We start from the raw sequence: 15,242 nt of genomic DNA, 5'->3' as shown, positions 1-15,242 counted from the left end.
GTGAAAAAGAAGGGGGTGGGATTGAGGACTGTGATTTGAAAATAAGGGGGGAGGAATTCAGGACTCTGATGTGAAAAGAAGGGGGAGACTGAGGACTCTGATGTGAAAGTGGAGAGGGGAACTTAATCTGAAAGCGAGGGTGGACAAGGAAAAAAACTGGAGACTGGGAACTCTGAGGGCTGTGACATTAAAGTGAGAGGGTGGGTTGAGTGTGGACCCTGATGAGATAAGTGACCCCATTTTAGAGTGGGGTTCCTCAAGATTTTTTTCCTCAAAGGTTGGGGATTGAGGACTCTGATGGGGGGGGATTCAGGACTCTGATGAAAAAGTGGCTGGAAGTGGAGGACTCTAATGTGAAGGGGGGGGACTGAGAACTATTATGTGAAAGTGGAGAGGGGAACTTAATCTGGAGAGAGGTTTTAATGTGGAAGAGAGGGTGGACAAAGGACTCTGATGTAAAAAAAAACTGGGGTCTGGGAACTCTGAGGGCTGTGACATTAAAGTGAGGGGGTGGGATGGGTTGAGTGAGGACCCTGATGAGATAGGTGACCCCATTTTAGACTGGGTTCCTCAAGATTTTTTTCCCCAAAGGTTGGGGATTGAGGACTCTGATGGGGGGGATTCAGGACTCTGATGAAAAAGTGGCTGGGAGTGGAGGACTCTAATGTGAAGGGGGGGGACTGAGAACTATTATGTGAAAGTGGAGAGGGGAACTTAATCTGGAGAGAGGTTTTAATGTGGAAGAGAGGGTGGACAAAGGACTCTGATGTGAAAAAAAACTGGGGTCTGGGAACTCTGAGGGCTGTGACATTAAAGTGAGGGGGTGGGATGGGTTGAGTGAGGACCCTGATGAGATAGGTGACCCCATTTTAGACTGGGGTTCCTCAAGATTTTTTTCCCTCAATGGTTGCCATGAATGAAAAACCAGAAGAATTATTTGGAGATCCACACGATCTCTGAAGCTTCTCCTCCAGAAAACCATCTAACAGGGCCACAGACATTAGTTGCCGTATATTCCTGGAGCAAGTAGTGTCTTTGAAGGTTCTCGTGTATCTAGTGTGTCAGCTGGACTTGTTCTGTGATGGTGATGATGTTCCGTAACTTCCCCAAGCCACTTCGTAAGGTCTAATGAGTATCTGGAAGATACTCCCTCCATTTATATCCACACAGGGAGCACCAACACCTTCATCCAACCACCGTGGGATGTGTGGATGTTGACTGATCCAAGAACCGGTTGGGAGGTAGGAAGGTTGTAGAACCATCCTGTTTATGGTTACATGATCCCATCCTTGGTGTTGGGAAATCTGCATAGGTCTTATTTCTTTGGTTAATATGGCTGAAGGAGTCAGATTGTCAGGGTAGACATGTTAAAATGGAATTATATGTGGAAGACAGATGTTTTTTTTTTTTTTTGTTTTTTTTTGAAGGCCTCCACCTTCTGTTCAGGGATGGTTGTGATTACTACCAGCTAGTGCCTGTGCTGATCTCTGAGCTGGGTGAAGTCCTCTTCCTCCTTATTGTAATGATACCTCGTTATCTATGAGTAATAGATAACTTACATTGTAAATTCCCTAGAAGCCCTTTGCCCCGAGTTCAGCTTCCTTCCAGAGACATATAGCAAAGCCCAACAAGGAAATGGCTCTCCTAATAATAGTATATGGTGCCGAATGGTACTTTTTCTCCATACGTAAAAATGGACTTTGTTATGTTTACTTGCTCAGAGCGATTGAATCCTGAGCACGCAGCACGGGGCAGAAGGGTGTTTATCACTTCACTCTCATCCAAAGGTATTCGCTGGTAAATGCGCTCTTGTAGTTTAGCTGAGCTCTAATTTCACATTGACCTATAGAGTCCATCCAGCTGCAAGTAATAAACTTTCAGCCCTCCAAAATGTTCAATCGTTTTATACCTACTGATTATTTTCAGTAATGAGGCATTGGAGCTCATCACTAGCCCCTGCACCTGAATACATGACCCTTACATTGGTGGACAGTGAGAAGATATCCCTCACATTGGTGGTCAGTGGGAAGAATGCCCCTTACATTGGTAGTCAGTGGGAAGAATGTCCTTACATTGGTGGTCAGTGGGAAGAATGCCCCTTACATTGGTGGTCAGTGGGAAGAATGTCCTTACATTGGTAGTCAGTGGGAAGAATGTCCTTACATTGGTGGTCAGTGGGAAGAATGTCCCTTATATTGGTGGTCAGTGGGAAGAATGTCCCTTATATTGGTGATCAGTGGGAAGAATGTCCTTACATTGGTGGTCAGTGGGAAGACTGTCCTTCCATTGGTGGTCAGTGGGAAGAATGTCCTTCCATTGGTGGTCAGTGGGAAGACTGTCCTTCCATTGGTGGTCAGTGGGAAGACTGTACATTACATTGGTGGTCAGTGGGAAGACTGTCCATTACATTGGTGGTCAGTGAGAAGACTGTCCTTCCATTGGTGGTCAGTGGGAAGACTGTCCTTCCATTGGTGGTCAGTGGGAAGACTGTCCTTCCATTGGTGGTCAGTGGGAAGACTGTCCTTCCATTGGTGGTCAGTGGGAAGACTGTCCTTCCATTGGTGGTCAGTGGGAAGACTGTCCATTACATTGGTGGTCAGTGAGAAGACTGTCCATTACATTGGTGGTCAGTGAGAAGACTGTCCTTCCATTGGTGGTCAGTGGGAAGACTGTCCTTCCATTGGTGGTCAGTGGGAAGACTGTCCTTCCATTGGTGGTCAGTGGGAAGACTGTCCTTCCATTGGTGGTCAGTGGGAAGACTGTCCTTCCATTGGTGGTCAGTGGGAAGACTGTACATTACATTGGTGGTCAGTGGGAAGACTGTCCATTACATTGGTGGTCAGTGAGAAGAATGTTCCTTCCATTGGTGGTCAGTGAGAAGAATGTTCCTTACATTGGTGGTCAGTGAGAAGAATGTCCTTTACATTGGTGGTCAGTGAGAAGAATGTCCTTTCATTGGTGGTCAGTGAGAAGAATGTCCCTCACAGTGGTGGTCAGTGGAAAGAATGTTCCTTACATTGGTGGTCAGCAAGAAGAATGTCCCTCAGAATGGTGGTCAGTAGGAAGAATGTCTCTCACAATGGTGGTCAGTGGGAAAAATGTCCCCCTTACAGACACCTAAAAAGTTCATTGTTGTCATTGGTTACTTATCTGAGTGTCAGAAATTATTCACTAATCAAGGAACCCCTAGCAACCTCTGGAGGAACCCTAGGGTCCCATTTGATGTGTGGCTGTTGAGGCCTCAACATTTTCTATATGCTTTTTTTTTATTTAGAGGTTAACTATGCGCACACTGCAAAAAGATATACAATACAGGCTGCAAACGTATGCAATGGTTCTCCATACGTTTTGGCTCAGTTCATCAGCAATGTACCGAGAGTAAATGTTGATCCTGCCAGCAAGACTGTTCTTCTACTTCCTTCAACAGGATGACAACGCTGTAGCATCACTATTCACTTTAAGGCAGGGCCCCACAAATCCCAGGCACCAAGTCGCCATGGAGGCTAGAAATTGTGTCCTGATCCCTGGGCCTTTGCCAGCCCAGGCGTAACCAGTTGCTGACAACTCTATAGCTGAATGATGGCTACAGTGCAGTCGGATAGGTCTGGGAGGGCATCTATTGACTTCTTCCCAGAACCCTGGCCCCCCCTGCATACTCCAGGGGCATGCATCGGGTGCACTCTGTGATCGAGGTAAGGGGCCAATCACAGTGGCCCTTTACCATGTGATCAGCTGTGTCCAATCACAGCTAATCACATTGTAAACAGACTTGCCGGTAACCAGCATTTCTGACAGACATATTTTCACTGATAATCAGGGCACTGATCTTCAGTGCAGTTCATCAGTGCAGCCTATCGGAGACCATTAGTGCAGTTCCTGATTGCAGCCTATCGGAGACCATTAGTGCAGTTCCTCAGTGCAGCCTATCGGAGCCCATTAGTGCAGTTCATCAGTGCAGCCTATCAGAGCCCGTTTGTTAAGTTCATCAGTGCAGCCTATCAGAGCCCATTAGTGCAGTTCCTCAGTGCAGCCTATCGGAGCCAATTAGTGCAGTTCATCAGTGCGGCCTATCAGAGCCAATTAGTGCAGTTCATCAGTGCAGCCTATCAGAGCCCATTAGTGCAGTTCATCAGTGCAGCCTATCGGAGCCCGTTTGTTAAGTTCATCAGTGCAGCCTATCAGAGCCCGTTTGTTAAGTTCATCAGTGCAGCCTATCAGAGCCCGTTTGTTAAGTTCATCAGTGCAGCCTATCGGAGCCCATTAGTGCAGTTCATCAGTGCAGCCTATCGGAGCCCATTAGTGCAGTTCATCAGTGCAGCCTATCGGAGCCCATTAGTGCAGTTCATCAGTGCGGCCTATCAGAGCCCATTAGTGCAGTTCATCAGTGCAGCCTATCGGAGCCCATTAGTGCGGTTCATCAGTGCAGCCTATCAGAGCCCATTAGTGCAGTTCATCAGTGCAGCCTATCGGAGCCCGTTTGTTAAGTTCATCAGTGCAGCCTATCAGAGCCCGTTTGTTAAGTTCATCAGTGCAGCCTATCAGAGCCCGTTTGTTAAGTTCATCAGTGCAGCCTATCGGAGCCCATTAGTGCAGTTCATCAGTGCAGCCTATCAGAGCCCGTTTGTTAAGTTCATCAGTGCAGCCTATCAGAGCCCATTAGTGCAGTTCATCAGTGCAGCCTATCAGAGCCCATTAGTGCAGTTCCTCAGTGCAGCCTATCGGAGCCAATTAGTGCAGTTCATCAGTGCGGCCTATCAGAGCCAATTAGTGCAGTTCCTCAGTGCAGCCTATCGGAGCCCATTAGTGCAGTTCATCAGTGCAGCCTATCGGAGCCCATTAGTGCAGTTCATCAGTGCAGCCTATCGGAGCCCATTAGTGCAGTTCATCAGTGCAGCCTATCGGAGCCCATTAGTGCAGTTCATCAGTGCAGCCTATCAGAGCCCGTTTGTTAAGTTCATCAGTGCAGCCTATCGGAGCCCATTAGTGCAGTTCATCAGTGCGGCCTATCAGAGCCCATTAGTGCAGTTCATCAGTGCAGCCTATCGGAGCCCATTAGTGCGGTTCATCAGTGCAGCCTATCAGAGCCCATTAGTGCAGTTCATCAGTGCAGCCTATCGGAGCCCGTTTGTTAAGTTCATCAGTGCAGCCTATCAGAGCCCGTTTGTTAAGTTCATCAGTGCAGCCTATCGGAGCCCATTAGTGCAGTTCATCAGTGCAGCCTATCAGAGCCCGTTTGTTAAGTTCATCAGTGCAGCCTATCAGAGCCCATTAGTGCAGTTCCTCAGTGCAGCCTATCGGAGCCAATTAGTGCAGTTCATCAGTGCGGCCTATCAGAGCCAATTAGTGCAGTTCCTCAGTGCAGCCTATCGGAGCCCATTAGTGCAGTTCATCAGTGCAGCCTATCGGAGCCCATTAGTGCAGTTCATCAGTGCAGCCTATCGGAGCCCATTAGTGCAGTTCATCAGTGCAGCCTATCGGAGCCCATTAGTGCAGTTCATCAGTGCGGCCTATCGGAGCCAATTAGTGCAGTTCATCAGTGCGGCCTATCGGAGCCCATTAGTGCAGTTCATCAGTTCACTTCAGTGAGGAAGAAAAAATTACTTATTTGCAAAATTTTCCGACAGACATTTATGTTTTCACAATTTTCGGTCTTTTTTTGTTTAGTTCCAGTGGTAATTAAATACCAGCAAAATAAAGCTCTATCTGTCTCAAAAGAATGATAAAAATGTCATTTTTGTACTGCGTAGCATGACCGCGAAACTGTCATTCAAAGTGCGACCGCGCTGAAAATTGGCCCTGGGCACGAAGGGGGTGAAAGTGCCCTGTAGGCAAGTTTTTTAACATCTAAAAACAACAAAAATATTTATCTCTGCTACTTACCCTCAGCAGAGCTAGAAAATGTTTTCTTCTTCTTCACATACCCGCACCTCCGTGTATGCTGCGTGTGTAAACCTTTGTCATGCATCTGTAAACATACACATCAGGGCTACGGAAGAGAGAGGGTTTTTTTTTTCCATTGAAAATAAAGCTTTGTTAGTTAAAAAAAAGACAAAAAAAACTGGCTACTAACTTTTTTAGCTGGCTCCTAGATTCAAAGCTAATTTTTCAAGCCATGCTCTAGGGCAATGTTGTCACCCTTCCTGTCCGCTGTACCCACTTCCATGGGGCTGCACTGATATCATCAAGGGCGCTGTTATCAGCTGGTGGCTAGACATGTCTATACTCCACCTAAAATCCATCTGCAGACACCTCTGGTTGTCACGTGGTGAGGAGAGCAGTAGTTTCAGCAGTATGCGTGTCACCGCAGGAAAATGATATGCAAACATTGCTGGAACCCTCCAGCCACGACCTGGGAGCGTGCGAGGCAACGTGCAAGGATAGGAATCTCCAGCTGACAACACGTTACATCGACTTTGTCCTGAAAGAAAGCTCGTCACTGCACATTGAGCCGGGGGAGCAGTGAGGCAGGGGAGCAGTGAGCCAGGGCAGCATTGAGGCAGGGGAGCAGTGAGCCAGGGCAGCATTGAGGCAGGGGAGCAGTGAGCCAGGGCAGCATTGAGGCAGGGGAGCAGTGAGCCAGGGGAGCATTGAGGCAGGGGAGCAGTGAGCCGGGGGAGCAGTGAGCCGGGGGAGCAGTGAGCCGGGGGAGCAGTGAGCCAGGGGAGCAGTGAGCCAGGGCAGCATTGAGGCAGGGGAGCAGTGAGCCGGGGGAGCATTGAGCCAAGGGAGCAGTGAGCCGGGGCAGCATTGAGGCAGGGGAGCAGTGAGCCAAGGGAGCAGTGAGCCAGGGCAGCATTGAGGCAGGGGAGCAGTGAGCCAGGGGAGCAGTGAGCCGGGGGAGCGCAGCATTATGTACTAGGAAAAACCTCCCGGATCCCTCACTCTCAGATTGCACTGGTGTCTGTGTCCTGTCCTGCTGTGTTATCCCGGGAGAAACCTTCATAGAAAACCAAATAACTTCATATCCCCCCACCACAGTAATGTTCCCTGCCCCCCTCTTCACATACCTCCCACAGTGCTGCCTTCTACCCACCCCCCACAGTACTGTCCTCTGCTCCCCTCTTCTCACACCACCCACAGTGCTGCCCTATGCCAGCCCCCCTTCCCCCACAGCGCTGTCTGCTGCCCCCCTCTTCACACACCACCCAGAGTGCCTCTGCCCCCCCCCCACAGTAATGTCGTTTGCTACCCTCTTCATCCCCCCCCAACAGTAAAACAGTAATGTCCTCCGCCCCCCTCTTCACACACCACCCACAGTGCCTCTGCCCGCCCCCCCCCCCCCCCCCCACAGTAATGTCCTTTGCTACCCTCTTCACCCCCCCCCCCAACCGTAAAACAGTAATGTCCTCCGCCCCCCTCTTCACACACTACCCACAGTGCTGCCCTCTAACACCACCCATATTGCCTCTGCCCCCCCCCCCACCCCAACAGTACTGTCCTCTGCCCCCCTCTCCACACACCACCCAAAGTGCTGCCCTCCGCCCCTTCGCAGTGCTGTCCTCTGCCCCCCTCTTCACACACCACCCACAGTGCCACTCCCCCCCCCCCCCCCCCCCCCCACACACACACAGTACTGTCCTCTGCCCCCCTCTTTACACACCACCCACAGTGCTGCCCTCTGCCCCCCCCCCCTTACCCAGTACTGTCCTCTGCCCCCTCTTCACACACCACCCACAGCGCTGCCCCCCCCCCCCCACAGTACTGTCAAACACACACACAGTACTGTCCTCTGCCCCCCTCTTTACACACCACCCACAGTCCTGCCCTCTGCCCCCCCCCCCCTTACCCAGTACTGTCCTCTGCCCCCCTCTTCACACACCACCCACAGTACTGCCCTCTGCCCCCTCCCCCCTTACCCAGTACTGTCCTCTGCCCCCTTCTTCACACACCACCCACAGTGCTGCCACCCCACAGTACTGTCAAACACACACACAGTACTGTCCTCTGCCCCCCTCTTTACACACCACCCACAGTCCTGCCCTCTGCCCCCCCCCCCCCTTACCCAGTACTGTCCTCTGCCCCCCTCTTTACACACCACCCACAGTCCTGCCCTCTGCCCCCCCCCCCCTTACCCAGTACTGTCCTCTGCCCCCCTCTTCACACACCACCCACAGTACTGCCCTCTGCCCCCTCCCCCCTTGCCCAGTACTGTCCTCTGCCCCCTTCTTCACACACCACCCACAGTGCTGCCCTCTGCCCCCCCCCCCTTACCCAGTACTGTCCTCTGCCCCCCTCTTCACACACCACCCACAGCGTTGCCCCCCCACAGTACTGTCAAACACACACACAGTACTGTCCTCTGCCCCCCTCTTTACACACCACCCACAGTCCTGCCCTCTGCCCCCCCCCCTTACCCAGTACTGTCCTCTGCCCCCCTCTTCACACACCACCCACAGTCCTGCCCTCTGCCCCCCCCCCCCTTACCCAGTACTGTCCTCTGCCCCCCTCTTCACACACCACCCACAGCGCTGCCCCCCCACAGTACTGTCAAACACACACACAGTACTGTCCTTAGCCCCCCCCCCACCCAGCACACACACAGTCTGCAGTCCGTCATTTAGCTATGCCTGCTAGTATTCGGGAGGTAAGTCATGTTTGGATGTGCCTGTCTGACGTTCTGACTTTTGTTCCTTCCAGGGCACCATGGCAGATCCCACCAAACCTCAGAGGAGGATGTCGCGGACCGGATCCTCGTTGTACCAAGTGTTAGGGCTGGAGAAAGGCGCCTCGCAGGATGAGATAAAGAAAGCGTATCGGTAATACTGAGATACCTCCTCCCAGAGGAGCTATTTACATGCAGCAGCCAATCCAATCTCACCTTTCATCAGAGCTGTCAGAACATTGAAAAATGAGATCAGATTGGGTGATCTAAGTCACACATTGATCGTCGCCAGTAATAAAATCTGTTTGCTATCTTTGTAGGAAGCTAGCCCTTCGCTACCACCCAGACAAAAACCCCGATAACCCAGAGGCATCTGAGAAGTTCAAAGAAATCAACAACGCCAACACAATTCTGAGCGATGAGAACAAGAGGAAGATTTACGATGAGTATGGCTCCATGGGCCTCTATGTGGCTGAGCAGTTTGGGGAGGAGAGCGTCAAGTACTACTTCCTCATGTCCAAGTGCTGGTTCAAGGTGAGGCCTAGAACCTGGGAGTTGTTTGTTTGAGATCAGGGGTTTGGGTTCCTGGTCATCTTGGTTAAAGTTCCTGGAACTGGGGACTTGACCAGGTCATGTTGGTTAGAAATTAGGGAATTGAGGAAATGTTCCTGTTCACCTTGGTTATGGATCAAGTGGTTGCGGACTTGTACCTGGTCATGTTGCCTAATGATCAGAAGATTGGGGTCCTTGCCATTTTAGAGATCAGGAAATTAGGGGTTTGTTCCTGGCCATGTTGGTTACAGTTCAGGAGATTGGGGACTTGTTCCTGGCCATGTTGGTTACAGATCAGGGGATTGGGGACTTGTTCCTGGCCATGTTAATTACAGATCAGGGGATTGGGGACTTGTTCCTGGCCATGTTGGTTACAGATCAGGGGATTAAGGACTTGTTCCTGGCCATGTTGGTTACAGATCAGGGGATTGGGGACTTGTTCCTGGCCATGTTGGTTACTGATCAGGGGATTGGGGATTTATTCCTGGCCATGTTGGTTACAGATCAGGAGATTGGGGACTTGTTCCTGGTAATATTGCAGATTACAGTGTCTTGAAAAAGTATTTCTACCCCTTGAAATTTTCCACATTTTATCATGTTACAACCAAAAACGTAAATGTATTTGTACTTCACTTGGGGCACGTAGAGACAGAAGGTAAGGGAAGTCCTTCCCAGTTGGGATACACAGAGACCGGAAGTAAGAGAAGTCCTCATCCGTTGGGGCACACACAGACAGGAAGTAAAGGAAGTCCTTCCCAATTGGCACACACACAGACAGGGAGTAAGGGAAGTCCTCATCAGTTGGGACACACAAACAGGAAGTAAGGGAAGTCCTTCCCAGTTGATACACACGGAGACAGGAAGTAAGGGAAGTCCTCATCAGTTAAGACACACAGAGACAGGAAGTAAGGGAAGTCCTCATCAGTTGGGACACACAGAGACAGGAAGTAAGGGAAGTCCTCATCAGTTGGGACACACAGAGACAGAAAGTAAGGAAAGTCCTCATCAGTTAGGACACACAGACAGGAAGTAAGGGAAGTCCCTCCCAGTTGATACACACGGAGACAGGAAGTAAGGGAAGTCCTCATCAGTTGGGACACAGACAGGAAGTAGGGGAAGTCCTTCCCAGTTGGAACACAGAGAAAGTAAGGGAAGTCCTCATCAGTTAGGGGTCACAGACAGGAAGTAAAGGAAGTTGTCATCAGTTGGGACACAGAGACGAGAAGCAAAGACAGTTCTTGCCAGGTGGGACACACAGAGGGGAAATAAGGGAAGACCCCCTCAATTGGGACACATAGAAAGTAAGGGAGTCCTCCAAAGTTGGGACACACAGAGACAGGAAATAAGGGAAGTACTCCCCATTTAGGATACACAGACAGGAGGTAAGAGAAGCCCTCCCCAGTTGCATCACACAAAGCCGGATTGCATTTTGCCTTTCCATGGTGCCTGCCACCCCCCCACTCGTCAATATGCTAATGAAATTTAAAGTAAAACTTTGTTTCATAACATACTTTGCTTTAGATTTGTGACATCATCGCTGGGTCTTTGTGCTTTTCTAAGCAATGCAGGCAGATCATGGCTGGTGGGAGGGACCGGCAGGGTGCTGTACATGGCTTCCTAAAAACTTCACAGTGCCCTGCACCAGTGCTCCTCTCAACATCTCTGATGTAATCAGTCGACTGGCACCTGGGAGGAGTTAAGTAAATATCAAAATTCCTTGATGTGTGACATGCAGTTTGCATGCAGACCACCTTAGGTTATGCTCACATGTCATGCTAAGCCTCCATAATTGAAGAAAAAAAAATGGAAAATCCAATGAGTGAAAGGGGCAAGCCAGGGACAGGCAATTGGATGTCTTGCAGTCAGGAAATGAGGCTGGCTCTCTCTGACTTGCTGCAGGTTGTAATGCACATTGTGAGAAGCTCACAGTGTGCAGTGAGATCAGTGTAAGACATTACAAGAGGGGCGCCTGTACAACTGCAAGACTGAAGAAAAGGCTGGAGGTCAGATTTAACACCTGCGTGAAATATATATAGAATGTTCTGGAGGTCTATCTGCTGGTTTGGACACACTGTGTTGATCTTTCTTTTACAGACTCTGGTTTGGACACACTGTGTTGATCTTTCTTTTACAGACTCTGGTTTGGACACACTGTGTTGACCTTTCTTTTACAGACTCTGGTTTGGACACGCTGTGTTGACCTTTCTTTTACAGACTCTGGTTTGGACACACTGGGGTTTATTTACTAAAGCTGGAGAGTCCAAAATCAGACTCCCTTCTGCATAGAAACCAATCAGCTTCTAACCTCAGCTTGTTCAATGAAGCTTTGGCAATGAAACCTGGAAGCTGATTGGTTTCTATGCAGAAGCGAGTCTGATTTTGGTCTCTCCAGCTTTAGTAAATAAACCCCACTGTGTTGACCTTTCTTTTACAGACTCTGGTTTGGACACACTGTGTTGATCTTTCTTTTACAGACTCTGGTTTGGACACACTGTGTTGATCTTTCTTTTACAGACTCTGGTTTGGACACACTGTGTTGATCTTTCTTTTACAGACTCTGGTTTGGACACACTGTGTTGATCTTTCTTTTACAGACTCTGGTTTGGACACACTGTGTTGATCTTTCTTTTACAGACTCTGGTTTGGGCACACTGTGTTGATCTTTCTTTTACAGACTCTGGTGATTTGCTGCACTTTGGTAACCTGCTGCTGCTGTTGCTGCTGTTGTGGGTTTTGCTGTGGCCGCTGTAAACCTCCGGAGGAAGACGAGTCTTATAAGTGTGTGAATCCAGAAGACCTGGAGGCTCAGATCAGAGCGGAGGGCGGTGAGTCCGGTGTTGGTGTGGCCAGTATTGGAGGATGAGGTCTTGGTTGTTTGGTGTTTAATGTCTTCACTTTCTCTGCAGGAGAGGAGGTCATCAACGTACAGCCATCTCCTGGAGCTGCTGTCCATCCCGAGCAAAGGAGGCAGAACTGCTAATACTGTGAGTCATGGATGTTATACCTTATTACAGTCCATTACATGGTGCTAGAAGTATTGTGTCATTTTCAGGTCACCCTACTGCCAGTATGTATGTTATAGTTCATTGTAAATGTAACGGAACCGACCCCAGCCTGCGCTGAGTACTTCCGTTAGAATACTGCTTCCCTGTCCGAACACTGACCACAGACACCACAGATTTGAAGTAAGCCAGAAAGCAGACTATTTTATTTGAACACAGATACAAGATATAGACACTCAGGGGACAGTCCCCCCTCACTGCATAATGACACAGGGCGGGGCAATCTACATTTAGTAACAAGAGACACACAGGTATTCAAACTTCACTCCAGCAGACAGTCCCATTAGGGGGGAGGGCTGCCCGAGACACCCCCCACTAAGCTAATACACATAAACACATACATCCCATAATAGTTTGCTGCCAAGCCAGACACACAATTGAACAATGGGATGCAACCACATAACTCCAAATAATCAACAACCCCCCAACCCAATATTAGGACAGATCACTCTGTACCCCTAACAGGCACAGGGTGACTTACACATAATAGGGATATGTGGAGCTGAGTCAGGGGTCTCTCCACCTCTCCAAAGTGAGCTGTGTTCCATGGGCCCCCCACCCAAAGTGACTCACGTCACAGTAAATTTAGTAGGTTTTCCTGTGTCCAGTAGGTCCACACAGTCTGTCCTGTGTGCACCCATAAAACCTCTTCCTGGTTTCCATCTCTCATCTCTCCACCCATCCTTTTCATCTCTCATCTCCCCTTTACATATATAAACCTACTTCTAGTTGTTCATCTGTCCATCTCTCATTTCTCTTTGTCATTGGCCATCTCTCCTTCCCAGTGTCCATCTCTCATCTCTCCTTCCCAGTGTCCATCTCTCATCTCTCCTTCCCAGTGTCCATCTCTCATCTCTCCTTCCCAGTGTCCATCTCTCATTTCTCCATCCTGTTGTCCATCTCTCCATCCTGTTGTCCATCTCTCATCTCTCCATCCTGTTGTCCATCTCTCATCTCTCCATCCTGTTGTCCATCTCTCATCTCTCCATCCTGTTGTCCATCTCTCATCTCTCCATCCTGTTGTCCATCTCTCATCTCTCCATCCTGTTGTCCATCTCTCATCTCTCCATCCTGTTGTCCATCTCTCATCTCTCCATCCTGGTGTCCATCTCTCATCTCTCCATCCTGGTGTCCATCTCTCATCTCTCCATCCTGGTGTCCATCTCTCATCTCTCCATCCTGGTGTCCATCTCTCATCTCTCCATCCTGTTGTCCATCTCTCATCTCTCCATCCTGTTGTCCATCTCTCATCTCTCCATCCTGGTGTCCATCTCTCATCTCTCCATCCTGGTGTCCATCTCTCATCTCTCCATCCTGGTGTCCATCTCTCATCTCTCCATCCTGTTGTCCATCTCTCATCTCTCCATCCTGTTGTCCATCTCTCCATCCTGTTGTCCATCTCTCATCTCTCCATCCTGTTGTCCATCTCTCATCTCTCCATCCTGTTGTCCATCTCTCATCTCTCCATCCTGGTGTCCATCTCTCATCTCTCCATCCTGGTGTCCATCTCTCCATCCTGATGTCCATCTCTCATCTCTCCATCCTGTTGTCCATCTCTCATCTCTCCATCCTGGTGTCCATCTCTCATCTCTCCATCCTGTTGTCCATCTCTCATCTCTCCATCCTGGTGTCCATCTCTCATCTCTCCATCCTGGTGTCCATCTCTCATCTCTCCATCCTGGTGTCCATCTCTCATCTCTCCATCCTGTTGTCCATCTCTCATCTCTCCATCCTGGTGTCCATCTCTCATCTCTCCATCCTGGTGTCCATCTCTCATCTCTCCATCCTGGTGTCCATCTCTCATCTCTCCATCCTGGTGTCCATCTCTCATCTCTCCATCCTGGTGTCCATCTCTCATCTCTCCATCCTGGTGTCCATCTCTCATCTCTCCATCCTGTTGTCCATCTCTCATCTCTCCATCCTGTTGTCCATCTCTCCATCCTGTTGTCCATCTCTCATCTCTCCATCCTGTTGTCCATCTCTCATCTCTCCATCCTGTTGTCCATCTCTCATCTCTCCATCCTGGTGTCCATCTCTCATCTCTCCATCCTGTTGTCCATCTCTCATCTCTCCATCCTGTTGTCCATCTCTCCATCCTGTTGTCCATCTCTCATCTCTCCATCCTGTTGTCCATCTCTCATCTCTCCATCCTGTTGTCCATCTCTCATCTCTCCATCCTGGTGTCCATCTCTCATCTCTCCATCCTGGTGTCCATCTCTCCATCCTGGTGTCCATCTCTCATCTCTCCATCCTGTTGTCCATCTCTCATCTCTCCATCCTGGTGTCCATCTCTCATCTCTCCATCCTGGTGTCCATCTCTCATCTCTCCATCCTGGTGTCCATCTCTCATCTCTCCATCCTGTTGTCCATCTCTCATCTCTCCATCCTGGTGTCCATCTCTCATCTCTCCATCCTGGTGTCCATCTCTCATCTCTCCATCCTGGTGTCCATCTCTCATCTCTCCATCCTGGTGTCCATCTCTCATCTCTCCATCCTGGTGTCCATCTCTCATCTCTCCATCCTGGTGTCCATCTCTCATCTCTCCATCCTGTTGTCCATCTCTCATCTCTCCATCCTGGTGTCCATCTCTCATCTCTCCATCCTGGTGTCCATCTCTCATCTCTCCATCCTGGTGTCCATCTCTCATCTCTCTATCCTGGTGTCCATCTCTCCATCCTGTTGTCCATCTCTCATCTCTCCATCCTGTTGTCCATCTCTCATCTCTCCATCCTGTTGTCCATCTCTCATCTCTCCATCCTGTTGTCCATCTCTCATCTCTCCATCCTGTTGTCCATCTCTCATCTCTCCATCCTGTTGTCCATCTCTCATCTCTCCATCCTGTTGTCCATCTCTCATCTCTCCATCCTGTTGTCCATCTCTCATCTCTCCATCCTGTTGTCCATCTCTCATCTCTCCATCCTGTTGTCCATCTCTCATCTCTCCATCCTGGTGTCCATCTCTCATCTCTCCATCCTGGTGTCCATCTCTCCATCCTGGTGTCCATCTCTCCATCCTGGTGTCCATCT

General features: G+C 49.6%; 1 protein-coding gene across 1 annotated transcript in view; it reads left to right on the top strand.

Moving 5' to 3' along the window:
• Positions 1-15,242, top strand: part of DNAJC5G (DnaJ heat shock protein family (Hsp40) member C5 gamma) — a 29,922-nt gene that overhangs the window by 11,322 nt on the left and 3,358 nt on the right. Inside the window, exons 2-5 of the mRNA XM_089659680.1 lie at positions 8,638-8,756; positions 8,923-9,136; positions 11,829-11,979; positions 12,061-12,138. Of these exons, the coding sequence (XP_089515806.1) occupies positions 8,644-8,756; positions 8,923-9,136; positions 11,829-11,979; positions 12,061-12,134 (552 nt within the window). The 5' untranslated portion in view covers positions 8,638-8,643 and the 3' untranslated portion in view covers positions 12,135-12,138. The remainder of the gene's footprint in view (positions 1-8,637; positions 8,757-8,922; positions 9,137-11,828; positions 11,980-12,060; positions 12,139-15,242) is intronic.

The sequence above is a fragment of the Staurois parvus genome, unplaced genomic scaffold (assembly GCF_062004578.1).
Source record: "Staurois parvus isolate SC_StPar_1 unplaced genomic scaffold, SC_StPar_1.0 ptg001181l, whole genome shotgun sequence".
In the NCBI taxonomy this organism is placed as follows: domain Eukaryota; kingdom Metazoa; phylum Chordata; class Amphibia; order Anura; family Ranidae; genus Staurois; species Staurois parvus.
Note: the sequence above shows the minus strand (reverse complement) of the source record. Positions and strands in the feature narration are given on the sequence as shown.